Source organism: Diadema antillarum, unplaced genomic scaffold, assembly GCF_040938485.1.
Source record: "Diadema antillarum isolate AM-2024a unplaced genomic scaffold, OU_Dant_1.0 seq00000035_RagTag, whole genome shotgun sequence".
Classification (NCBI taxonomy): domain Eukaryota; kingdom Metazoa; phylum Echinodermata; class Echinoidea; order Diadematoida; family Diadematidae; genus Diadema; species Diadema antillarum.
In genome coordinates this window covers 764,749-791,965 of record NW_027271149.1, presented here as the reverse complement: position 1 = coordinate 791,965, position 27,217 = coordinate 764,749, and the positions used below count along the sequence as shown (strand labels likewise).

At 37.6% G+C, this 27,217-nt stretch overlaps 1 protein-coding gene across 1 annotated transcript in view; it reads left to right on the top strand.

The window, feature by feature from the left end:
- Positions 1-27,217, top strand: part of LOC139725330 (protein kinase C-binding protein NELL2-like) — a 50,950-nt gene that overhangs the window by 8,358 nt on the left and 15,375 nt on the right. Inside the window, exons 2-5 of the mRNA XM_071636417.1 lie at positions 11,812-11,946; positions 13,323-13,476; positions 20,272-20,539; positions 21,330-21,485. Coding sequence (XP_071492518.1) covers positions 11,812-11,946; positions 13,323-13,476; positions 20,272-20,539; positions 21,330-21,485 — 713 coding nt within the window. The remainder of the gene's footprint in view (positions 1-11,811; positions 11,947-13,322; positions 13,477-20,271; positions 20,540-21,329; positions 21,486-27,217) is intronic.

Genomic DNA, 27,217 nt, shown 5'->3' with positions numbered 1-27,217 from the left:
CTTTCATAAGGATTTACTACAATGTACTTCTTATCTAATCAGAGAGGGTCATATAGTACACAGTATGCAAAGTTAGTAGGTAATCGGTATAACTTTCTGCTTTCTTATGACAGTCATGTACGTGTGCCTTGAGAAAGTGGAGGCTCATGAACAATGAATTGATTAATATGAATAAAGTATCAGACATACATATAATATGCAGGATGATGATGGTATTTAATTGTTTGATTATCAGCAATGCATTACCGGATTAATACATTTTATAAATTTCATGATTGCTCAGTTTACATTCTGAAGACGTTAAAGGTTATGTGACATATATGTGACATACACTTGTACATGCAGAATGTAAGGCAAGACTATAAATTTGTACATCAGTTCTTATCAGTTCTTTTTCCATTGATCATGTAAATTTGACAACCATGGTCTGAAAGAATATTCAGATTTCCTTGAAATGTGATATCATTTGTGGAGTTTGGTCCTTTGGCCCATTCAACACAATTGAATTTCTCCACCATTAGAATTAAAATAGAACTTGACTTGCTATTTTCATTATACTGTTCTAGCTGTGTTACAGCTGCTAGAGTGTATAGGAATTACTTCATCAAGACTCAAGACTTCAGGAAACAGGGGGAGTAATAATTGGCCTTATGTTAGTACTTAGCAAGTTGTAGGAATGTGCACTTTTCATACAAAGATTATCTTTTTTTAAAATCTCTTTCATTTTCATTAATTTTCATTAATAAGCTGTTTTCATTGAATCCACAGGGGAAATGCTTACCAATTGGTATAGATGCTGCACTGTAAACATTTGTATATATTGCTGATATGATTCAGGTTACATCCATATTTGTGCCTCGGACCTTAGAACCTAAAGTAGATGATTACATAATATACACTATATCACAACACATTAGGGCTCATCCACAGATAGGTTGAGAGCTCTACAGCAGCACGATAGCTTGCAAAAGCAATACCACATGATGTGTATAACATTTACACTGTCAGTACAGGAGGATATTCATTGCAAATCTAATAAATACTTTAACATATGAACAGGCCGTTGTTCACACTGTATTCATGGCTATAAATGTTTCTTTCTTGATTGAAATTGTAATGGAAATTTACGTTTGCTGGATATTTATCACATAACATACATATCTTTACAAATATTGCATCACATTGTGTGCAGGTTTGATAAATGGAAATTGGAGGAAATTTAAATTCAATTTCAAACAACCCAAGCATATGATGTGTGCATACTAGTATATGATAATGTGCATACATGTATAGACCTTTCATAAGGATTTACTACAATGTACTTCTTATCTAATCAGAGAGGGTCATATAGTACACAGTATGCAAAGTTAGTAGGTAATCGGTATAACTTTCTGCTTTCTTATGACAGTCATGTACGTGTGCCTTGAGAAAGTGGAGGCTCATGAACAATGAATTGATTAATATGAATAAAGTATCAGACATACATATAATATGCAGGATGATGATGGTATTTAATTGTTTGATTATCAGCAATGCATTACCGGATTAATACATTTTATAAATTTCATGATTGCTCAGTTTACATTCTGAAGACGTTAAAGGTTATGTGACATATATGTGACATACATGCAGAATGTAAGGCAAGACTATAAATTTGTACATCAGTTCTTATCAGTTCTTTTTCCATTGATCATGTAAATTTGACAACCATGGTCTGAAAGAATATTCAGATTTCCTTGAAATGTGATATCATTTGTGGAGTTTGGTCCTTTGGCCCATTCAACACAATTGAATTTCTCCACCATTAGAATTAAAATAGAACTTGACTTGCTATTTTCATTATACTGTTCTAGCTGTGTTACAGCTGCTAGAGTGTATAGGAATTACTTCATCAAGACTCAAGACTTCAGGAAACAGGGGGAGTAATAATTGGCCTTATGTTAGTACTTAGCAAGTTGTAGGAATGTGCACTTTTCATACAAAGATTATCTTTTTTTAAAATCTCTTTCATTTTCATTAATTTTCATTAATAAGCTGTTTTCATTGAATCCACAGGGGAAATGCTTACCAATTGGTATAGATGCTGCACTGTAAACATTTGTATATATTGCTGATATGATTCAGGTTACATCCATATTTGTGCCTCGGACCTTAGAACCTAAAGTAGATGATTACATAATATACACTATATCACAACACATTAGGGCTCATCCACAGATAGGTTGAGAGCTCTACAGCAGCACGATAGCTTGCAAAAGGAATACCACATGATGTGTATAACATTTACACTGTCAGTACAGGAGGATATTCATTGCAAATCTAATAAATACTTTAACATATGAACAGGCCGTTGTTCACACTGTATTCATGGCTATAAATGTTTCTTTCTTGATTGAAATTGTAATGGAAATTTACGTTTGCTGGATATTTATCACATAACATACATATCTTTACAAATATTGCATCACATTGTGTGCAGGTTTGATAAATGGAAATTGGAGGAAATTTAAATTCAATTTCAAACAACCCAAGCATATGATGTGTGCATACTAGTATATGATAATGTGCATACATGTATAGACCTTTCATAAGGATTTACTACAATGTACTTCTTATCTAATCAGAGAGGGTCATATAGTACACAGTATGCAAAGTTAGTAGGTAATCGGTATAACTTTCTGCTTTCTTATGACAGTCATTTGTATTCAGGCTTTGCATTCTTTATTATTGTGGATAATGTTTTCACTGGTGTCCATTATGAAGGACATTTATATCCTGTCTTTTAAAACTTGACACACAGAATACTGACGGGATTATTTGGTTGTTGTTGTTGTTGCATTTGCCCCGCATGCAATTGTCAGGCATCTTTAATAACAGTGCCAGATGCCAGACCTGTTTACGATTGCGAATATTGTGCAAAGTCTATAACGTGCATGTCTATGTATTGTGGTATGGGTATAGCATACATTTGTACTTAAAGGCACTCCTGCGAGCAGAGTTTATGGCATGTAAAATCAAACATGTGGGTGTGTGTTTGTATGGGCCCTACCTGTTCATTTCAATATCCTTTTGTCCAGCGCAATACAATGTGGAGGAAGATAGAATAGGAAAGAGAGACAGAGACAGGCAGACATGAAAAACCGAGAGAGAGAGAGAGAGAGAGAGGGAGAAGGAAGGAAGAAAAAGAGGAGGAGAGATGGGAAAGAGGAAGAAAGAGTACAGTATTGATTTGAAGTAGTCTTAAAAAATATCAGCTACTATTCAGAACCCTTAGTGGTGTCATGGTGAATAAAAAAATGCAGTGTGTTATTTTCCACAGCACTTTCAAAGGATTATTTCTTCCAAGTATGAGCTCAGAGGAGATCGCAATTTACAGTAATTTTTTTTTTTTTTTTTTTTTTTGGGGGGGGGGGAGATTTTGTTTTTTGTGAATGAGAAGGAGATCAGGTTGACCTGAAGACGATGAATCGCGGCCAGACGAAAGACAGACTTGCGGTATATTATGCCCCAGGTGTGTGGCGTGCCTCCTGCCGAGATATTCCTTTACTTGTGGTTTCAATAAAAAATTGTTCTCCAGCCACAAGTATTTTTCTGACCTCATATTATATGCATCTTCACAGAATATCTCCAAACAGACAGACGTGAATGGAACTGTGCTCTGTGTGTCATCAGATTCATTTATTTTCTAGTTTCACTCATGAAATGGTTTAGAGCAATAGTACAAATAATAAGTGCACTGTAGTATAACTGCATTTAGATAAGGTTTGCTGAAAACTAGAATATGTGCCATAAACACATTCCTCATGTAGCCTTTTCAAAAATAAGTTTTGATATCATTAAGTCTGTTTGAAGGCAGGATGAAGGTTAAAAGTGATACATTTCATTGCTTTGATCAATTTGGTTAACTTAAAATGCTATAAACGAACTGCTAGCTAGTGTAAACAATGCAAGAAAGGCATTATGCCTGCTCCAAAGTGGAGCAGTATACATCTGTAGACTGTACCTTTTAAAGGCAGAAGCTCCTTTTGATATACATGTATACTGAGTGTGGCGTGGGAGGATCAAACAAGCATTGGGCTGATTGTGTTCCACAACTCTTGTCGATGACCAACATCGAGCTCATGGTCACATTGAGGTCTATATTTATTTGAAAAATCAAGGCCCACTTTTCTTCTTGTGACTAAAGCATTTCTTTATTAGCATTGACCCTTTATGTGCTCACTCTGCAGACACTTAGCTTTAAAAGGGATGATGTAGTTGGCGTAAGTTCTGGTTGAGATGGAGATTCAGGTTTTCACTTTTTGTGAGATTATTAGAAATCACTTTATGAAATATTAAAGGGCACAAAATTCAAAGAGCAGTTAAAAGATTATTTGATGAAAATCAGGTTTGAAATGGCTGAGATACATCCAGAAACAAAGTTTTTTTTTTCATTTTCTTTTTAAAGAAAGCAAAATGTTTCTAAAAAGGTGGGATCCACCTTTTATTAGGACCACTTCAGTCTTGGACATCTCAGTCATTTCTAAGTCAATTTTCATCAAATAAATTTTCAATTGCTCTTTGAATGGTATGTTCTTTAACATATAAGTGGTTTCTAATTATCTCACAAAAAGTGAAAACCTGAACCCCCATCTCAACCAATACTATGCCATCCTTTTAACCTGCCAAGCTTTTTCATCAGCATTCAGTGATCCATCCTAACTTAAAGGTCCAGTTTACCTTTGGGAACAGTGATTTTAAAAAATTTTAAGATAGGACATTTAATGCATGTATATGTATACATGTAGGTCTGTTGTGCCACAAAATATAAAGTTTTCGCGATAAAGCCTAAAATATAAGGAGATGTAGACGGTTCAGTCTGGAAACATTTTTATTATAACTATTGTTCACGTTTTGTATATTTAACAATACTTAACATCAACTTTACAGATTCAAATTTTTACAGTGGTTGTTTCTATCCCTAACCCAAATTTTAGAACTACAGTTGAACCTCTCTTATCCGGCCTCCCTTTATCCGGATCTCTCTATTATACGGACGCAATCATGCTGTGATTTTTTTAAAAAAAATAATTACAGGAGGAAAGGGGGATTCCCAACTCCTTGAGAACTCCTACACAAACACACATGAATTACATATTACTTCCAACATGATTAACATACACCTCTATTTTGGGGTCTGTTACTGAGTGCAACAATGAAAAGGTTGCAGTATACACATTACTACATGTGGTACTACAATGGGCTACATCAGTACATGTGTATGTACTGTATACGCTATAATTTTCGCGAATTGTCACTGTCACACATTTTCGCAAGTAGTTAAATTCGCGATTGGGGGACCAGAGAAAATATGAAGTGGTAAAGAAAGTGTGAATTTTCAACTTACTAGCAAATAAGAATGATACTAGTTATACACTGCATGAAAAAGACTTGCCAAACTCTGCGAACTAGTAAGTTAGAATTCAACATTTTTGAAGTGGTTAAGTCCATCGCACTAGATTTCTGACGAGTGGTCCCCTTGCGATAATGGATTGGCTCTCTACAGTATTTGTAAAGACGTGGACGTGCGTAAACAAGCTTAGCCAGTATGGTCTGTTCGGTAAGCCGTGACATGGTGTACATGTATACTAGTACTAGTACTGAAATGTTCGTATTATCAAGGCAAGGGATTAATTTTGGACGGTAATATTTTCGCGTGTTGTTAATTTCGCGAATAGCTCCCGACTCGCGAAATTCGCGAAAATAAACCCCCCCGCGAAATATATAGCGTATACAGTATATGTACATGTATAAAGCATTGAGTCTCCCGTATCCGGCCAAATCCCTTATCCGGATGAGCCCCGGTCCCGACTTGTCCGGATACGGGAGGTTCAACTGTATTTTAAAGCACTAATGCTGGGTTTTTGTTTCACCTGCAAAATGGTAAATTATTCCTTTAACCTACTTGTGGATAAGCAAGCCCACTCACAGGAGTGGCAGAGTGCCTCTGTCAAAACATTCTTATTCAGGGCATGGTGGCACAATAAGGATTAGGGGGATTATACATGTCCCAGTAGGTAATATCTATTCACTGACAATTCATTTTCAGACATCTGTGACAATCTGTGAAGAAAACACTTCAGCATGCATGCCAATTGGTGAACATACATTACATTTAAGACAGCAATGGTTTACCAAGAATTAAAGGATGATGGGATTAGTGTGTAAGTCATTTCCTGACAGTAAAGGAATTTATGAGATACGTGATACATGTACATCAAAAAAGAAAAGAAAGAAAGAAGAATCAAGCTGGATTGATTTTCTCATGGCAATGTGTATTGCAAGAGTTAACAATATTTTCTGTGTTTCTACGCAAGAATTCATGGCTTTCGCATCATATTACATTAGTCAAGTTTCAAAAAACCCATAATTTACTAATGTGTGTGAAGGGGACTTCTGCCTCTCATGAGTCTGTGACATCCCTAAGTAGCTTTTAAGAGGGCCTTTGGCTGATTTACAGATTAAGAATATTTAAAAGAGAAAAGTAATTCTGAATCACATTCCTCCACAACATACATGTATTTCTCAGATTGTGTTTAGAGAAATCGACATCTGCGGATGGTTTCTGATGAATACTTTTCGAAAAATCTAGTGTGCAAATTATAGTGTGAACAGATTGACCTATAGAACAGAACCATGGGTTGGATCTTAGCTTGAACTTGGAGTCACTTTTGCTAAGGGCATGCATATTCCCTGTGTACAATTGCATGTAAACTTTTGAATGGTAGGCCATGATGTTAATGACAGAATTTGTGATTGGAATGTCATATGGATTGCGTAACTCCTAAATTGATTTCAAGTTATGTTTCAGAAATGTGATTGCGACAAGTTTCCCTTTAAGTCAGAAACTCCTTGTTGTCGCATTTATCAAGATAACTTTACATTTTCAACAAACGTTCAGCAGGGTGTTAAATTTTGTGCTGATATTTTTCAGTTGGTCATAACTACGTTTTGTTTGAATTTGCCCAGATATTTACCAATCTGTTGCTTTTAACAAGACACCTGCCATTCCAAATGCACATACACTAACGAGTCTCCGTGGTGGTAGTCTCCTTTAATCCTCCCATCTTCAGCAAGAAGTAATAGACTGATTAAATTCTTTCCCAGTTGGCAGTGAGAATTGTGGCCTGGAGCAATGCACAGCGAAATCTTGCCCTGAAAAATAATCTCGAATCTGCCCACACGTGATAGAACTGTGTTGTAGTTATTCAACAGATAAAGCCAGAGGTAATTTGACAGAGACTGATGCTTGCATCTTGCCAATTTGGAAAATTGGTGTGCTCGATTAGATAGTACAGTTTGTACAGTGCTCACTATCAGCCAATAGCAATTGCTCAATTCTGACAGGTCTCCTCTCTCTCTCTCACTTTCTAAAAAAAAAAAAGAAGAAGAATACTGTTAATTCAGGTCTCGATATCATTTTTTTGAGAAAAGGCTTGGAAATATTGTAGTGGGCGTAGTACACATAAAGAACATGCAGATATGCATTGTTACTGTAGCAGCAAGTGTGTCAATTTCACTGAGGGGAAGAGCTACCAAAGGTCATAAATTTCGGAGCAACGACTACAGGGGCAGAGCAATTACAAGTAGCTACGGTCCTGACAGAATGATGTGTATCCCATCAAGCACGGTCTACTTCCTGAATCCCGACGGCTCCCGCGGGAATATTCGGCTGGCTGGTAGTGGTATGCAATTTCTGACGAGATTGGGGAGGCGCAAAGTTCAGAATCGGTCAGGATCAATGCCGGGTGCACAGGTATGCCGATATCTTTTTTTTTGGGGGGGGGAACACTTCTGCAATTCATGGACAGACTGCTCAATTGAAACTCCCTGCGTGTCTATGGCAACCAACTTCTGGAATTCCACCTGCACCCATTTCAAAGTCAAAGACAAAAGAGAGAAAAAATGAAATGAAATATGGCCTTACCCTTGAGAGTGAATACATGAGGTCATGTATCTTGGTACTCGAATTCCAGCCATATTGTGTACACATTGTGCAATGCCTTCCACTGGAGCGTGACTGAAGCACACACAACTTCTCCAGACTTGTGACTCATGCTGAAACACTAACTCTGTGAAAGTATGGAATTCATGTTGAGCTACTGTTTATGGTTTAAGTTTCCTACGAAGCATATCCAGATGTATTGTATGCAGTAGCAATATTGTGGATGCATGGTTTTCTACTTCAGAAATGAATTTTAAAAAAAGATAATCCAGATCACTGAGAATTACTGAAATTATTTGCAGTCTGCCAAATGTATCAACTACCGAACTAGCCAATATCTAGTCTTTCTGTGTCGGTCAAAAAAAGTTGTGGTCATTGTGTGTTACCTCCCACATTTAGAAAGACAATTAATAACATTGTGTATTTTGTGTGTTGCACGTTTGACTGCTTTTTGAAAGCCCAGTTCAGTTTTCAAGGATAATCAAAAGGCAAGAGAAACATCACATGAGACATATAGGCCTATGCAAAGAAATGGATAATGGGAAAATCAAAAAGGGAGCAGTATCTAGTGACAGATTGCTTTTCCATAAAATATAGCAGATTGCAAATATTCAAAGGGTGTGTTTATGCTCAATTTGCGAAGGCAGAATCAGCGTTTTGAAACGCTGATTCAAAATGCTGATTCAAAACGCCGTTCACGGGAGCACTGTTTATGCTCACTTTCTTCGAGCCTTGGAAAGAGTGTTTGCGATTGCTTCACTGACGTCAGCAGAGACAGGTCAAATTGGGGCGCATGTTTTTTTGAAAGTTCTGGCCTATTTTTGAGACATGATTCCTTGCAGTGATGGAAATTCACCTTCATTACAACAGTCAGTATCTGTGAATCAAAATTTTCACTTTAGTTTGATACTTCATAGTCTTGCATGCTGGGGATATGCCTTTGTAATTGTGTAGAAAAAAACAATTCTGGGAAAAGAAGCAGAGTAGGGTAAAAGTAAAGACAAAAGTTCACTTACATATTTGGTAAACATTGAGCTGCGTGGATTGTGTTTGTATGTCAAAATATTTAAATTGAACATGTCATTGCCCTAAAGACAAGAAGAACCTTCACTTAGCACACCAGAAAAGTTAACAGGGCTCTTGTAATGTATGCATGGAATTGACTGATATTCTACACGTTGGAATTCACGGACACACCACCCGCCAAGTGAGGTTTGTGTACATATTTGTTCTTTACTGGGACACTGTTGTCATATTTACTTCTGTAGTGTTTAGATTCCATGTCAATTCAGAGATCATCTACCAGATCGTCTGTCAGATAACATGGATTTTAGAATTAGCCAAGCAAAAATAAACCAGCTTTTAGTGCTTATTGATTGATACTCTTGCTTCTGATCTGCAGACTTCATGCCTTATAACTAGGCAGGCTCTGTAAAAGTTCAGTCAATCTTCGCCAATCTAGAGGAAAAATTTTTTTCTCCCCTTTACAGTGTGACTTTTTTCGGGGGAGGGGTGCAGTGGTACATGTAGGTGGCATGACCTGCTAAATGTATATATTTTAATAGTCACCTTCTAGACTACTGTAAAAGTGGAAATTTTTGCGGTGTTGAAATTTTCGCACATTTCGCGCAACCAGAAACTAACGCGAAAATAACAGCATGAAAAATATTTTTGCTTGCCATATGTTCCTCTATGTTGTGTCTTGATTTCGCGGAATTAAAAACACGCAAAACTCTTCTTACCCGTCCAAGCGCGAAAAACTAGTCGCGCGAAAATATCCACTTTTACAGTACTCATAAATGTATGTGATTGAATAGTCTCCTTCCAGACTGACAGTTTGTCTCCTGGAATAATGTCCAAGTGGAGATGAAAAGAAATTAATATCAGCATGGTAGCCAGACTATTATGTGAGCTGATGAAATTATCACACTTGTTCTGTGGGTATACCATCCGCAAAATTTTATCATCACTCTTTTACAGCAGTTTGACAGGTTCTGATAATAGCAACACACTTCTACAATGATTGCTGATGATTAGCCTGATTACATGCATTGAATGAGAAGTCATGGGATAGACATTGATGTCACAACATGCCGGGTGGCATGCAGTTGTGCATTCTGTGGCTGGAGTAATACGAAACTCATGATAAGTGGAAAAGTGTTATGTGTCTATGCCAGCATCATAGTTGTCATGGCAACCGACTCCATAATGGAACCCATTTCTTGATTGTCTTGATCACAGTATGAATTACATGACGAGACCAGAGCATTTTGATCCAATGATAGAAAGTGCCAATCAGTCAGTTATCTTTGTTTCCTTTATGAACAAGCTGCTTCGAAACTAAAAGTCTTGGTGTTTAATTACTGAGTGGACAAAAGCTGTGAATATGATCTCAGCCCCCATCCACTAACACTTCCTCAGATAAACCCTTTCAGTACTAGGGGCCACTTGTCTGCATACAATCCCAATGGTTATGTGTTGAGGTGATGGTGGGGTGGGGGACCATGTACAAAACAAGAGCATGAAAGCTTGAATTGACTGACATGATGCCATTTTTAAATTATGTAAAGTGTAGTCATCATCAAGTTGAGAAAAAAAATCAAGGATGCTTCACTTGTTACAACAAGAAATATATTTGAAGATGTTAGAATTGTAAAATTATCACATACATTTTGATTGCATTCTTTATTTTTCTGCAAATTTATCAAATCACAATGTTCTTTAAGTGATTAACATCAATATATAGTTGGTTTTTGCATTTGAACTATTCACATCATCATCATCAATTCTTGTGCTTCAACCACCCAACTGGTCCCATTCAAGTATGAATTAGTGAACTGTGTCAAATCTTTTTCTGTTATTGTGTAAAAACCATTTTCTTCCAATTTTAGAAGTGGAAGTATAGATACTAAGCTGTTGAGATTTGTCAGTATACTTTCCTGTCTGAACGATCTGTGTCTCGTTTGACTCCGCTGAGAGTGAAAACTGAGCCGGCGTCTGGTGTGATTGACTCGTGACTCATTCCACAAGGGATTGTTGAATGGATAATTGCTTACAGAGCCAATCTTCCTAGGAGACCAATTTCAAAGAAGTCTGATTTGTATATTTCTGTCCCAAAAAAAGGGGGGAAATGGGACAAAAGCAGGGAAGAAAGTTGTGGAGTGATGAAATTTATTGGTATTATTTTTGTGTGGGGGGAAATGATTGAGGAGGTTTAATCCAGCTCTGTACAAACCAGACAGGAGATTTTCATCCTGTGTTTGAGCGTACAATAACCCTTTGCCAGGTTTTTGACATCAGAAGAGCATATATGAAATTCCACCTCAGTTGAAAGAATTCAGAATGAACATAAACTGCGGTAGTGGTTGCTAGCAATGGGGGAAAAAAGAAAAAAAAAAGCTCTGTTATGAGCCTGTCAAAGTTCCTCAATGAAAATCAATCTAATAGTTTGCTTTCCTGTCACAAAATGTTTAAGCTATGCGTGCAGTTTTCCTTCGTCAGTGGAACTTTAGAATATCAAGTTAGGTGTGAAAGTTTAACCACTGAATGGGAACTTTTGTGTCATCTTTATGTGTGCAAAAACACTCTCAAAAGAATTTTCTCAGACTTTAAATTGTGCCTTTTGGCAAATTCTTCATGTTCTTTTTTGATGCATAATAGAACGTTTATGCCAAAATACCTCTCCGCTTGTTTTCTTTTATAATAGCATAATGCATAACCACTTATATTTCAAGTACATGTGTAACTTGACAGCATGATTGCTCAGCATTCCATATTTTGCATAGAAATATTTTAGCATTAAATTCAAATTTTTCTCTTTTGCACAGTTCATGCAATTGGCATTGACCCATCACTTGAGGTGGACTTGATTGAGGGAGTCTACATGACTGCGATGAATTCGCCTGAAGCTACGCAGGTCTCCGGTCACCCCCACGGCTCTGGGCCGGCCTTTTATTTCGAAGGTGAGTGAAAGCAAGACTAGCTTCTTTTCACACACAGTGCGAATCTTGCAAGTACCGAACTTGTATCCCTGGCCGACAGCCGGATTCCACATAGAATGATGTACAATAAAAGTCATCAAATCCTGTGTTGTTTTCACATTTTTGACATTCTCAAGACTAGTTACCAGACCTCAAAGAATGGGTACCCCTCTATTAACAAGCCCACCCACTCTGCACCCAAGTTTGTCTGTAGCAACACTTCCTCAGAATACTGTGGAAGTACACCTGACCCATTTGTTGATGAGAAATATGTTCTGAAGATTTTTTTTCTTTTTTTATATAGATTTTCTATTACCTACTTAAAACATTCACAACCCCCTCTGGTCACTTGGGATATTTCCCATGAATATGAAATGTAGAATAGTATTTTGTGAACCCTGACTTTAAAGGGATGGTATAGTATTAGTTGAGGTAAGGATTCAGCTCTTATCTTTTTGTGAGATAGTTAGTAACCACTTTGTGAGATGTTAGAGAGCATACAATTCTAAGAGGAATTCAAAGTTTATTTGATGCAAATCAGTTTTTAAATGCCTGAATTATCCAAAAATAAAGTAAAACCAAGCAATCCTAAGAAAGGTGGGTCCCACTTTTTCTGAGGATTGATTTGTTTTGGTTATCTCAGCCATTTAAAGACCAATTTTCATCAAATAAACTTTGAAATTCCTCTCAGAATTACATGCGCTTTGATATTCCATGAGAGGTTTCTCATTATCTAAAAAAAATCATCAGATCAAAAACGTTGAAAACCTGAAGCCCCATCTCAACCGAAACTGTACCATCCCTTTAATCTATGATGAAACTACCAGCACTTCGTCTACGTACCATAGTTCTCAAAGGGATATCTGGAGTGTATGAAATGCAGTCTGTCTTCTTTGACAGCATTGCGTGACTAGTTTAGCTAATGTCTTGATTTCTGCTGGTATATCTACAAGATAATAAAACAAAGATCATGCCTTTGGTCTTGACACAGGTATTTTGTGGATTATCTCCACAAGGAAATGTTAAGTCCCTTACACACAAACAATGTATATACTGAACATAATGAACGACAGAAAAATGATGTTGAAAATTCATTAATGCTGCAAAAGATGCAAAAAAATCTTGTATTTGACTATCAATGGTTTTAAGAGTGTTTTGAACATCAATTTTTTTTTTCCATTTAAACTCTTCAGATTAAAGAATTGAAAAACTGTGTTGGAGTTTTCTGTTGTCCATTCTCTTTTGGTCCAGATTCCAAGTTTTACTTTTGACAAACATAACAACAACAACAACAAACAAACCAAGAATGTGTGTGATGAACTAACAAGATGTATTTGTCTTTTGTGTGCTCTGAATAGGAGAAACAAGAATGATAGAGGTCAATGAGCAGACGTACCAGAAGTTAAAGAACCTGCTGTCAAGTCCAATGCCGGAGTTCACTTTCATCGCCACGGTGAAGCAAGGAAGGAGAAATAGTGGGAGCATCCTGTCCATTACTGTGGGTAGATCACGGTAAGTGATATGTGCTTGTGTTTAGTTTTAGTGTAGGCCCTACAAATTAAACAATAGAGCAGTGATAAAATCAGGGCTTGATCGTAACTTTAGTTACGTTCAGACGGCAGGCCCTAACCTCGAGGTTAGGAAACCTCGAGGTTTAGCTCTTGCCCCCTAACTACGACGTGTGTCCACACGACGAATCGTAACCTCGAGGTTACGAAACTTCGAGGTTAAGCTTCTGCCCCCCGTAACTACGAATGGGTCCCACTCGATGTTAAAACCACAAAACCGGAAGTTTAAGCCCACACTGCTAACAAGGCGTCTATTTATTCCTTAGTCCAACCCTGTCGGACTCGCTTACAGGTACTCTTTTTCTCTGTCATAATATGCAGAGATAGCACTGCACTGATGACTTTATGCCTTTATGAAGATATTCGTAGAAAACATTTCTTTTTTAGCGTCGGAGAAGAATATAGAATACAGTAGCGAGTTCGACGTGTTCAGTTTCAGAGATCAAGCGCATGGGAAGAAAAGATGATGTTGTTGTGTCGTGCGTCATAGGTTTTTCACGTGTCGTGTATTTGTGGTGTACGTTTGGGAGGTTGACCCGGAAGCAGAGGGAAATTGTGGGGGGCTGGAGTTTACGGCGAGGTCACTCTTAACTTCGAGTTCGTTGTTTTTTGTGTCCACACGGTGCTTAACTACGAGTGGGGACCCCCCGCGGCTCGTGGTTAGAGCGCTAACCATAAGATTTCTCGTGGCTCGAAACATCGAGCAAACCTCGAGGTTTGCTAACTACGAGTGCGTCTTCACGGTCCCTAACTACAAGCTCTAACCTCGAAGTTAGGAAACTTCGAGGTTAAGGGCTCCCGTCTGAACGTAACTTTTATTATCTAGTAACCCGTTTGGGACACTTAAATCTTTCAGTTTGAAAATTTGGTGGCCTGAAAAGGAAATTTAGTGGCCCAATGTCAAAAGAAATACACAAATTAATTTAGAATTTTAGCTGCCTCATCGAGCCAACAAAAGATAGCCTTTTTGGAAATTTGGTGAGCCAATATCAATTTTTAGTAGCCCAGGACCACCAACAATGTCAGACCCTGGTGATGCACTGTATTAAATGGGTATTGTATATAAACCAGAAATATTTGCAGCTTGAAATTTTTGTGAATTGGAGCTGACGACCTCTTTCGCAACATGACATTTTTGCAAATTGCCACTGGCATTCAAGTAGACAAGAACCTTGGCTCGCGTTTTAATTTAATGTTGATGATAATCTGCTAGTCTAGAGTGTTAGTGTATGGTGTGATATAAGTAGTAGTGCCCAGCACTGCCTGCCGTGTGTGTTGTCAGTGTGTGTACATACCAGTGTTATTGAAATTCAGGTGTCAAATTGCATTTAATTACAAGTCTGTACCTGTAGTAAGCATTATGTAATACGTGTACTTGATATAACATGCTATTGTCCTTGGTCAATGCCCTAGTAATAGTACTACTCGATCAGCAAATCATGAGTGTTGCAAACCATACAATAATTGAATACTGAAGAGAGAAATGACATACCAAAAGTTGGGTCCTGTGCCTTTGACACAACTGGTGGGTACAAAAAGAGCATTACACTTCTCAACACATGCAAAGCCATGTCAAGGGTTTGGATTTTTCCCCTGTGTCAAATGGATGCAGGTACATATCAAAATTGAGTTAGGTGGTTCTGGATATAAATTGAGTGTAAAAGATGGTTTCCTTTGTGATTTTCAGAAACAGGCAGATGAAGTTGTGACATTTATGCTTTGTGTGTGTGTGTGTGTGTGTGTGTGTGTGTGTGTGTGCGCCCCCTTCCTTTCTTTGTCATTTTGTTTTCATATGGCAAATAGGGTAAATCACACAAGAAGGCTAGGTCACACCGGGAGAAAGAGAGAGAGAGAGATTAATTCTGTATGATACAAACATAAACTATGTTCTTTTTGTCTCATTCTTTTGATAACTTTTTTGTAGGCTTTGTTTTTGTGTGTGGATTTTTTTAATGAATTGAATCCTCCTTTAAAATTTGTGTGACTTTTAGCACTTTTGACCATAGTAATGATTATTTTCTTTGATGAGAGCAAAAGGCGGCTGTGTGAATAAAGAGGATTGGTTGTTTCATAGGATAACCTTAAAGGGATGCCATCATGGTATCTTGTCTGTTGAGATGGGTTTCCAACTTTTTGTGAGATGATGAAAAACCTCCTATAATATTCAAGAGCATACAGTTTGAAGAGGAATTCAAAGTTTATTTGATGAAAATTGGTTTTGAAATGACTGAGATATTCATAAACAAAGAGAACTTTCCTGATAAATGGTGGGACCTACCTTTTGTTCGGACCACTTCGTATTACTTTGTCTTTGGACGTCTCTCTCTCATTTCAAAACTGATTTTCAGCACATAAACTTTGAATTCCTCATATAATTGCATGCTAAAGCGGTTTCTAATAATCGTGCAAAAAGCTAAAGTAAAATTTGAATCTTCCATCTAGACCAAAACTAAACCATCCCTTTAAAGATCAAGTTCTAATTGCTATTTTCATCCACGTTTATCTATCCAGCATGTTTTGTTATGGAATTTACAGCAGGACAGGATTCACATCATAAAAGTGCTTGTGGACAAGAAGCATGTGTATAATTGATACCCGTGAGAATTTGCCGAGACCTAATTGACTTTATGAAGTCTACTCAGTACTCACACAGCTGCAAGATAAGGAGCCCTTTCAAATTGGCAAAGAACTAGTTTGTGGACATGTTTACAAGCATGTTTGATGCCAACCAAGTAAGCCTTATTTTGTTAAAGTTAGTAAATGTAATGGAATCATCTTTCCCCCAAGCATGTTTCTCATATCATGTATGGTCAATCATGATCAGGAGGGCTACACCAATCACATTTTACTCTTCGATTATTTGGGTGTGTGTTCGATAATATGAACTGTGTGACCTGCAGAACACAATAGATTGGGTGGAGCTTAGCTTGACCTTGTATTCACAGTTTCACATTGACCCATGCATATGCATATGATTATGTACCATAGTATCAGCGCATATATGTTACACAGACGTTGTATGGAATGCCATTTATTGTAGATAGTGTGGATGGCAAAGAGACCAATCAAATGGGTAAACACTCTGTAATTTTAAACCTGATTAGAAATGGATTTCTGATACATTATTACAAACAAGTTTTTGTATTACTGTGAAAGCCCATCAAAGTTTTTCATTCTCCAGTCATTTGCAAATATGATTGTCAGTGACAGACCATTACTAGTACCAAGGTGTAGACTAATGAGGTCAGGTTTGTAACTCTTTGTCACATTATTCAACTCCTGGCGTTATAAAAAGGCTAACAGTCTTGACTTTTGAGTTCTTGCTTCTTCTTTTTCATGTCAAGTAATCTTTTTTTTTTTTTTGGGGGGGGGGGGTTTCAGTGACATGATCCTAATTTTGTTGCTTTGCAGAAAAGTCAATACATCTAGTGAGTGGTAGGCACAGGGTGTAGACTATTATACGCACATGCGAGGATCACATTACGATATACGCTACGTTGCTCAATTTCTTGAATTTGTATGGTTATGTTCTTCAAGACATTCTACAGATCAGAGCCTGGGATGACTCATCTCACCAATGAATAGAATGATATTTACTGATTTACTGAAAAGAATATGCACTTCATCATGGCAACAGGCCCTAATAAATAGCAGACGATGAATACGTATAACACATAATTTTCAGGCGTTTGAAAATTATAAATTTCTGAATTTGAAAAATAAACATGGACTCTTAAAGTACAGTGATGTACACAGAGTTGATTGTGATTGTGACACCAGAGAGAAGGAGAGATAAAATGAAGAATGTGATGAAGAGAAGGAGAAAGGAAGAGCAAGGCAGTAATGGGAAGAGCATAATATGGTAAAGATGAAAGGATGGAAGAACACTGAGACAAAAATGGCGATGGGCACATGATACGATACTGACCACTGAAATATGGCCGTGCATGACATCAGAATTTAATGGAGTTAATTGATTAGCTCCCTTTCCTAACAAAAAAAAAAAAAAGCAAGTGGAAAATTTGCAAGAATATGAATAAATATTGTTGTATACTGTTAAACCAGAAATATTTGCAGCATTAAATTTTTGCGAATTGGAGCTGACGGCCTTTTTTGTGGCATGAAATTTTCGTGAAATGCTACTGGCATTCAGTGCATATAGTGTAGAGTATAAAGGACTTCCACATGCTTTTTTTTTTTGTTGCAAATCTTGACTCCTCACAAAATTCACGAAAATTTCATGCACGCAAAAATTTCTGGATTTATAGTATATGGTCAATCAGTGCTTCTTCTTGTTACTGTGTGCATTTTTGCCTTGAATGGTCATCACACGTGGCCTGGTTTCAGTTTTCTGTGACGAGCCATTTTAGCACGACCTTATCGTGTTGCCTTCATTAGCCTTTCGTGTTTTTCCTGTCTCTCTTCCTGGTCTGCTCAGAGATTTTTCTTTTTTTAATAAAAAAAAAAGAACAGGAAGAGAAAGGGGATAAAAACCAACAACACTGGTACTAAAATCTGTGATGTGGGTGGACCCGCCTCCAGTGTGAATCCCAATTATCTAATTGGTGATGTAGGGCCTATATCAGGAGTTTCTGTCTGATGATCTGTAAGAGCGATAAAACAAAACCAAACTGGATCTTGAAAGGGGAGCAATTTGAATAGGGCATTGGTGTGTGAAAGTGCAATTTTTGCAAATGGCTATCATAAATCTCTTGCAAAATGATTGCACTAATAATTCAATCCACTTAAAAAGGCAGTGGGATCCCATAGCTGCTCAGGTTAGGAGTAAAAAAGCTTTCCTTCGATCTGTGTGTGCGTGTGTGAAGGAGGTGCGTGCTGTTTGTTGACTTGCCATATATTTTTATGTATGTCATCGACACTAAGCACAAAAGCAAGATTGCACATTTGTATCATATTTGTTGGATATTAGGCGGTATTTTTTTTTATTCGCTGAATACCCGCAGGTAACCTTTTTAATGGGCTGTTTAACCTGCATGATCAAATATTAGTGATCGGCGAATACTTTGATCTATACCGACACTACACACAGAAGTGGGACAACATTGATAATGTACAATCACAGTTCATACAACACAGGTAAAGTGCCCATCTGTAATGCCCCTATAGATGCAGAAAGGAAGTCTAAAATTACTGAGCTGATCTCTCTCCCCCAACCCCCATTTCCACTCTCCCTCCCTTTTCTATTCTTTCAAAGTATTTCTTTCCTCTTCTTTTTCTCTCCTTCTCCATCCCTCTTATCTTTTATTTTTTCCCATTCATATCTTCCTGCAGTACCTCTCTGTTTATCGGTATCTGTTCATCTTTATATCTCTCCAAATATTGATCTATCTCTCTTTGGTTTTTTACTTTATTCCCTCATGAATTCCCTGCCACCTGTGGCTGTAGCAGTAATCCTTTGTCAAAAGAGCATTGATACTCTTGTTGCATCGATCAACACCTTGAATGAATCATCAAGTGCTCTTTGCTCCATGTTTTCAGAGAATGTACAGGCACTTCAGGCAGCTCCAAGAGAAGACTTGCAACCTGTCTCTTGAGAAAAAAAGTCAAAGTCCAAAAATAAAACAAGAGCAAAATAGAAAAGAAAAAAACCCACCAAAAACCTAATGTCCTTTAATGCGGAATAAGTGCTTTAATACTGGTGTCTTCTCTCAATCAAACCTTCTGATTTGTTTTGTTTTGTTTTTTCAAAGTTAGGTCTAGTTAGATGAACAAAATGATTTGATTTATGAAATAACTAAAGTTACAATTGAGAACTGCAAGGGTGTTGCCAACTAAAAATCATGCATCTCTTAGGCAGTACCTGTACATATTGCTTACATGTATTGGTTAACATTGATTTTGCAAATGTCAATCATATTGTGGATTACTTGACATTGAGATTACAGCAAAATATGTGGTGCATTATCTGTTTTTAAGACATACAATATACAGTGTGCACTGGTGGCTGTATAGGTGCAAGAGATTATGTCCAGGCAAGAATTGTTGTAGAATTTGTACCCACTCGATAGTTTTTTTTTTTTTTTTTTCAAAAGCGGAAGGGACAGAAATAGTCATCTTTGATATGCTCTGACTGGTTGCAGACCAGACTCTGTGACAAAGTATTGCATCAAAAAATGCATAAAATTCGCAGGTTTATGGTTTTATGTTAGGCAAGGAATCACTACCGTGAAGAGAGCAGCTCCATGGATGTGTGGTTTCAATTAAAAATGCAATACCACTTGGATTTGATCTCCCATGAGAACAAACAGCTGTTTGCTACCGTCATAGAGGATTAGAATGTCAGCGAGATTAATTGATTGGTAGGATTTGCATTCTGCTTTTAGTACTTAATCCCATTAGCGTTTCTCTGAATTTCAGTCCATTTATGAGGAAATATCTGTAATAGGGGCGGGAAACTTAGATAATACATTGTATGTGGGCCTATACTTGTTTTCTTGTTGTTGTTGTTGTTGTTGTTTCTTTCTTTCTTTCTTTCTTTCTTTTTTGCTGACATGATGCGCATAATGTCAAATTATTTACTGCTCCCGAACAAGTTTTTAAAAGAAAAACTTGGATTGAATTGTGAATGTGGATTTTTTGTACATATGAAATGTGAGTATGCTGTAGTGAATGATTGTAGGTATGGGGGGAAAAAAACCCAAAAAACATTCTGCACATATGAATTGCAAAGTTGATGGCAGTAATGGGCAAATTGAATGTCAATTCTGTGCTTTGACAGGTACCTGGAGGTGTTCACCAGTACAAGGAATGGAGAGTTCCGCTTCTACTACACCCACGACGGTCACATCCAGATGGAATCAATACCATACCCATTCGTGGCTGACCAGTGGTTCAAGATAGCCGTGTCGGTCAGTGGGCCGCAGCTGAAACTGTCCGTCGACTGCCAGGAGAACACCACCAGGCAGATCAGGATCCCAGATCTGGACTTCAGCAAGCCCGGACTGACCTTCTATGTTGGTCAGCGTGCAGACCGCACTTATTTCAAAGTAAGCATGAAAGATGTAACTGTGTGCCTTAAAGGAGAATTCCACCTTGAACATCAGCTTATTGAAAGCGAAGAGAAGGAGTGAAATGAGAGGAACAAGTCATTGAAAATTTTTGCAGTTCTGATGTAAAGTGAAAAAATTATGATTTTTTGAAGTTGTGATCAATCGACCACAAATTGGCAACTCCAAATACTTTCCCTGTGTATGAAATTCAGTGAAATCTCTCTTTCTATCAGTTTTTGATACAAAAGATAGATAGAAAAATATTTACCATGATTATATTGAAAGTCAACGTATGATTAGAAATTTACCTGAGTAGAAGTTTACTTGATTAGAAAATAAACATTTCTTGCAAAGGTTTTCTTTTTTGCTGTTACTCTCTGTAAATAAAGATTGTATGCTCTATCTGTATTGTTAATATCACGTGAAAAAAAAAAAAAAAAAACGAACTAGCCTGGGATTTGAACCTTCATCACCTGCATGTCCTATGTACTTACTAGGCAGTGACATTACCACTGATTTGAACCAATTCATGGCAGTGACACGATAATACTTGAACAAATTCCCAATGCCTCTGTTCCATTTACTGTCTGTCCTACTTGAAGCTAAACTGAATTATAAATAAGACCAAGAGAACTCTGGTGTCATGAAAGTACTGTATAGATGAATACGTAGCACAGATATATCACTTTGAGCATAATTGTGTTACGCAACTGCATTCTCATGAATGCTAATTGCACCCATCCTTGAGAGTTGATTACTCTGTCCCCCCTCCACCCCGTTGCTGCAGGGCACCCTCCAAGATGTGAAGCTGATCGCCACCGCCCAAGGCTACATCGCCCAGTGTCCGATGATGGGGCGGTCGTGTCCCACGTGCGCCCAGTACCACACCATGGTCGACACCATCACCAGGCTAGAGAACCGGCTGCACCAGATGGAGATGAAGGTATGTCGTTGTCTGTTTAGTCTGTTTTCCTGTCTGTCTCCCATGTGTGTAGTTATATTGTCTTTATGTCTGTCTTTTTGTTGTTTTCAGTGATTGTGTGTGTGTTCGTGTGTGTGTATGTGTGTGCGCGTCCCCATTTGTCTGTCTCCCATCTGCATTTCTTTGTCTGTCTGTTTGTCTCTGTAATTGTTTGTATGTGTGTGTGTGTGTGCCTGTCTGTCTACCTGTCTGTATTTCTGTGTCTGTCTGTCAATCTGCATGTCTTTTCTCTTTTTCTACTTTTGTTGAATATCTTTCGTGATCTTACGACAGCTTCCTGCTAGCCATGAATGGAAGGTGCTTGCTTTGTATGGTACTTGAGACAGTACTTGAGATGTCTTTGCGTGGTCAATGATGTGATTTTTGTCTGTCACGTCAAGTGCTATTTTGACCTTCAGCAAGAAGCTCTCAAGTGAGATTCTGCCTCCCCCAGCTCGTAATGTCCCAGAAGATAACGGCAACTAATTTTTGCAAATGAGGTGAAACAACATTGTAAAAAAATCGCAACAAATGGTTACCAGGTGAACGGACAGTAGATTCAGTAATGGAACCTCCAAAAGTGCAATAAAATGGAAAGAGGAAGACAGCACAATTGACCATTTGGCTGTTGAGGCTTAATAACGAGGAAGCATAATATTGGTCTGAGGCCAAAGAAGCCAAAAATGGAGCGCTGTTGACACTATGTAATATAATCACTAGCTCAGACAACTCACAGGAGACACTGTACAATGCACAGCCAGATGACAAGTAACTGACAACTTGCTGCTGTGATTAAAGTTGTGCTGCATGTGAAGATGGAGATTATGTATGACTCAAAGTGTTGGCCGTAATATTTGATCATTCCTGGAAAAGAGAGAAAAGAGAAGACCCAAAGGATAGGGACAATATGAGTAAAGAAGATGAGATTACATACACCCCTTCAAAATCTTCATACTGTCTTCACCCCAGTGGAGATGTATCAGTTAGAATGGGCAAAAAAGGAGGAAGTCTTCTCCGTGCGTCAATCGCTGGAGAGTAACTTTTATCTTTCTGTTCCCCAGCACCCATTCCTTAGGTCATGTATTGGTAGACCAAAGCAGGCTGAACGAAGGCAAACAATTATTCCCCCTTTAAGACAAGAGTATTAAAATTTCAAGTAAATGTAAAGTTGGCTATTGTCATATGAACCTAGGTGACTACCAAGTAGCTCTGAGTTTTTCATCTCGTGTTGCTATGGCAACAACAGATTTATTTTTTGCCCAGTGATTGCAGAAATGTAAAGATAAAATCTTCATTCAAAATCTGTCAATGGTCATGAGAGAGCGAGATTTTCCGTCTCTACGCTCGTGGGTCAACGATAAAATCGTGTACATGTGACGCTTCATTGACACAAATGTGTCTCACACAACCTTAATGGTTGGGAGCTGTAGACAATGTGATGTCACAACCGCTTCATCACTATATTTCTTATATTTTCAAACAGATCACAACCACAAGACTAGCATTTGCTCAAAATGTTGTTTTTGTTGTTGTTGTTCATATAGCTGACATTATTGTGGATGGAACCCCTCTGATAAATTTACTTTGTAAAGTGCCATTGCAATTTAGAAAGAGGAAAAAACGTTGTTCAGCCGACACAGTGAAAATCATCTTCGCAGTCCTGCACCCACCTAGTTTCCTCTTTGCAGTTTGTCCAGAGTACGTTCATTTAAACATATGACACGCTTTTGTTCTTGGCACAGAAAGTACAAGGTTAACTGTTTTTCATGCAGCTATCATGCTAGCCTACTTCCCAGACCCTGGTATTTTATCTCCCCCCCCCCCCCCCCCCCCCATCTCCATCCTCCTCCTTCCGGTTGATGAGGGCATCAGCCTTGGAAGAGACTACCGGTAGTCCCTATCACATGTCATGTCTACAGGGTAAATCCTCATATACAAAGAAAGAATTTCAATTAATTGACGGCATTCCCTTTTAGCAAAATACCATGTTCATTGAAAAGCATGACCTACAACCTGTAAACAAGACTATAAATATAATACAGTGGCCATCCCTAATTATATCAGGATGTAGAGTAATTTTGTGCGTGTCTGTGGGCGGTTCTGATGTCACTCTTTGTGAAGGCCATGTAAAGTTTGTTTGTTTGTTTTTTGTTAAAAGTTCTTTTTGACCCCTACTTAAAATTGTTGTAACCTCAAATATGAATTTAAAGGGGATAGTGAATAACATGTGTGTATCATCACGTTTGTGTGTGTGTGTGTGTGTGTGTGTGTGTGTGTGTGTGTCTGTCTGTCTGTCTGTTGGCCATGACCATGACACAAGTATCTTTCTTTGTGTCCATAAAATCAAATGAAGGTGAAGTGCATGCATGCTATTGCTACATCACCCTTTTTATTTTCATGACATGTAATGGAAATGTTGAAGGAAGTACTGATGAGTTATTTATTATAGCATTGATGCAAGTTTCATGCTCTTGAGGGATAAATTATGGAAAATGCTGGCATAACAGTATACTGTTTATATTGGCAATATAAAAACAGGAACACTTTAATTGCCTTCTGAAAAGTGCATGTTGGAGTTCATGAGCATTGGATTAACCCTTTGTAAGCTTTTAGTGCTGATTGGTACAGAAAACCCCATAGCATGATACACACTGTCCAAATTCTCTGGCACAGAGAGGGTTAATCTTTCATCGTGGGCAGAGAATAATTCTGTCTCAATTGGGAAGTGACAATAGCATTATGGATAGCTGAAAGTAAAAGTGGGACGTGAAACCAAACATCCTTGGTTCGTAGCTGTGGCAAGCCATGCAATGCTTCTTCCTTTTGATTTCCAGTTGGCTGTCAGGAAACAGGAATCTTTATTAGTGCTAATTCCCCTGGACATAATTACAATTTAGAGGTTAAACAGTGGACTTTGGAGGACAGTCTTTTCTTTTAAAGTTGATTGATTAGAGCAAGGATATGCTACATTTACAATGATGCCAAATGGCTGGAGAGGGAAGTCTATGACAAAAACATACAGAATAATCTCAGAGAACGATTTGACGTGATCAAACTTTAAAATTGGAAACATTTGCAGCATAAAACTTTCACGTGGTGTAGCCCACGGCATTTTTCGTGGCATGAAACTTTTGCTAATTGCCACTGGCATTCAATGCTTTGTGTAAACAAACATTTTGGTGTGCATTTTACTATTGCAAATCATTAACTATGACTCCTTGTGAAATTCTTCAAAGTTTTTGGTTTTACTGTGTTGAGGGAGGTTACAAGTCCCCAAGACATGATCACAGGACTTCTTATACCTCCCTGACATAGCATTTCAGACCCTGCCATTGCAACATCCGAAATATTCCAGACTACAATAGTGATTGTCTGTTATTGCATTGAATAGTCATAACTACTTTGAGAGTATTACATGTATATGCCTTCAATTGGAATTTTCTGCAGTATCCAGTGCCATTGATAAATATCAGATCACCACCCAGCCCACAGCTACACCATATGCACAATTGTTGAAAATCGGTGTCTTCGTAATGCATGACTGCACAGCACAATTCATTGTCATTAAACTGCTTTCCACAATCACATTTCCGTGTGCTGCAGCGATAATCACGGTGTGCTCAGTTTTCAGCATCATGTGGAATTCCAAAGAAAAAATACAAACAAACAATGTATTATATCAATGGAGCTATAAATATCTTTGTGTGGTATGGTATTGTTTGCCATTTTTAAAGATGTTCTATCCATGAAAAGTGGTCCATCTTCACATTTTCACGTTTGACAGTAAGTCCAATCAATGACCGGTATTTGACTAACTCATAAAATGTGTATTAATTTGTAGATGATATGAAGTACATAATATATGTTCAGATAAAAGCTGATAGACCCTAAGCTGTATCTATAGATCATGGACATTTCTTTTTCACCCTTGTGGCACATCAACAGCAGTGTATTGTCTGCAGCTAATTGATATGTAAGAGTAGGTGGAAATCCAACTGAGTTGCATAAACAACAGTCACATGTTTCCTGGTTTGACTATAAATAAATACTTGCTTTGAAGTGTAGAAGATGACAATTTATAAGTTTGAGCGAGAGATGGGGTGGGGGGGGGGGAGGTGAGAGATTAAAATTACACTCAAACTTACAGAAAAAACAACAACAGACGGGCAGAGAGAGAGACAAGGGTTTCTTTCCTTGTGGCTCATCAACTGCATTATGTTATTATAATGATTATTATTATTACTATTATTATTGTTATTATTATCATTATTATCAGTAGTAGTAGTGGTAGTAGTAGTATTACTTATTATCATTATTATTATTATTATTATTATTATTATTATTATTATTATCATTATCATTATCATCATCATCATTATTAGAGACAAGCAGATGAACCAATAGAGTGAGGGGGATGGCATGATAGTGAGGAGACAAACAGCTTAACAGAAATACTGACAGACCCAACCAACAGACAGACACATTGAGAGTTATAGCAGACAGACAGACATATAACCCAACATACTGAGAAAGTGTACAGACAGACGTGTAATCTAACATACTGACAAAATATACAGACAAAATTAGAGATGTAGCAAACAGACAGACATTTGATCCAATGTACCAACAAAATATATAGAGAGAGAGAGAAAAAAGAGCGACAATAAGGGGGAGAGACAGGATGAGAAAGGGAGAGAGAGAGGGAGAGAAGGGACAGTGATCGAACACCTCAAATTAGTGTGTTCCATCGGTGAATTAGTTAATGGTGATGTGTGGTGGTTGTGTGCTGTGTGGGTGTTGAATTGCTCTGGGCACACTCTTCTAAAAGAAGTTTAAAGGTAATTATCATGTTCACCAAGATCTTCTATCAAGGTCCCATCCTATCCAACAACTTTAATATCCAGTGCATGGGAAAAAGGAAAGTCAAAGTTGACAATACAATCTTGAAATTACTTCAGATGGACTTAATTGAAAGAAAATTTTCTTTAAATCTCTTCTGTCCCTATCTGCTTTTTATGTAAAATGTTTGTTTCGTTTGTCTGTCACCTGATATTTAGTTTGATGTAATGACTGTAGAACCAATATTACAAACGTGATCAGGGGCCATGGAACACTCTTTGACTGGTTGAAAAGAAAACAAAGGGGGTACCAATGACCTCGACCATTTCCCTGGTCTCACAGTCTCCCATCCTGAAAAAAACTTTCCTCGACCCATGATGATTTGCCTTCGGAGGTCCTCTCGATGATCTCCTTGTGTAGGCAATGATTGTCAGAACTGAATCATTGTTGCTTTGAGATTGAAATGAAATTAAATGAAGTGCAGAATGAAATAAAATGAAAATAAGTTGAAATGTAAAACAAAGTTTGAAATTGAAAAAAAAAATGGAATGAAATGCTATGAAAGTGAAGTGAAAAAAGCAATTTTATGTGAATTGAAATGCAGTGGAATGAAATTAAATGAAATGACAAATGAAACGAAATGTAATCGACATGAAAAGAAACAAAATTACATGAAATTTGAATGGAATGGCTGTGAAAAGTATTTCTATTATCTCTTGTAGTTCCAAGTAACTGTGTCAAAAAAAAATGGGGGAAAAATGAGAATTTAAAAAAAAGTTGAATGAAATGCAATTTAAAGAAATGAAATGAAATCGAAATAGAATGAGTGTGTCAAGTAACTGTGCTCTCTCTTGTAGTTTCAAGTAGCTGAGGCA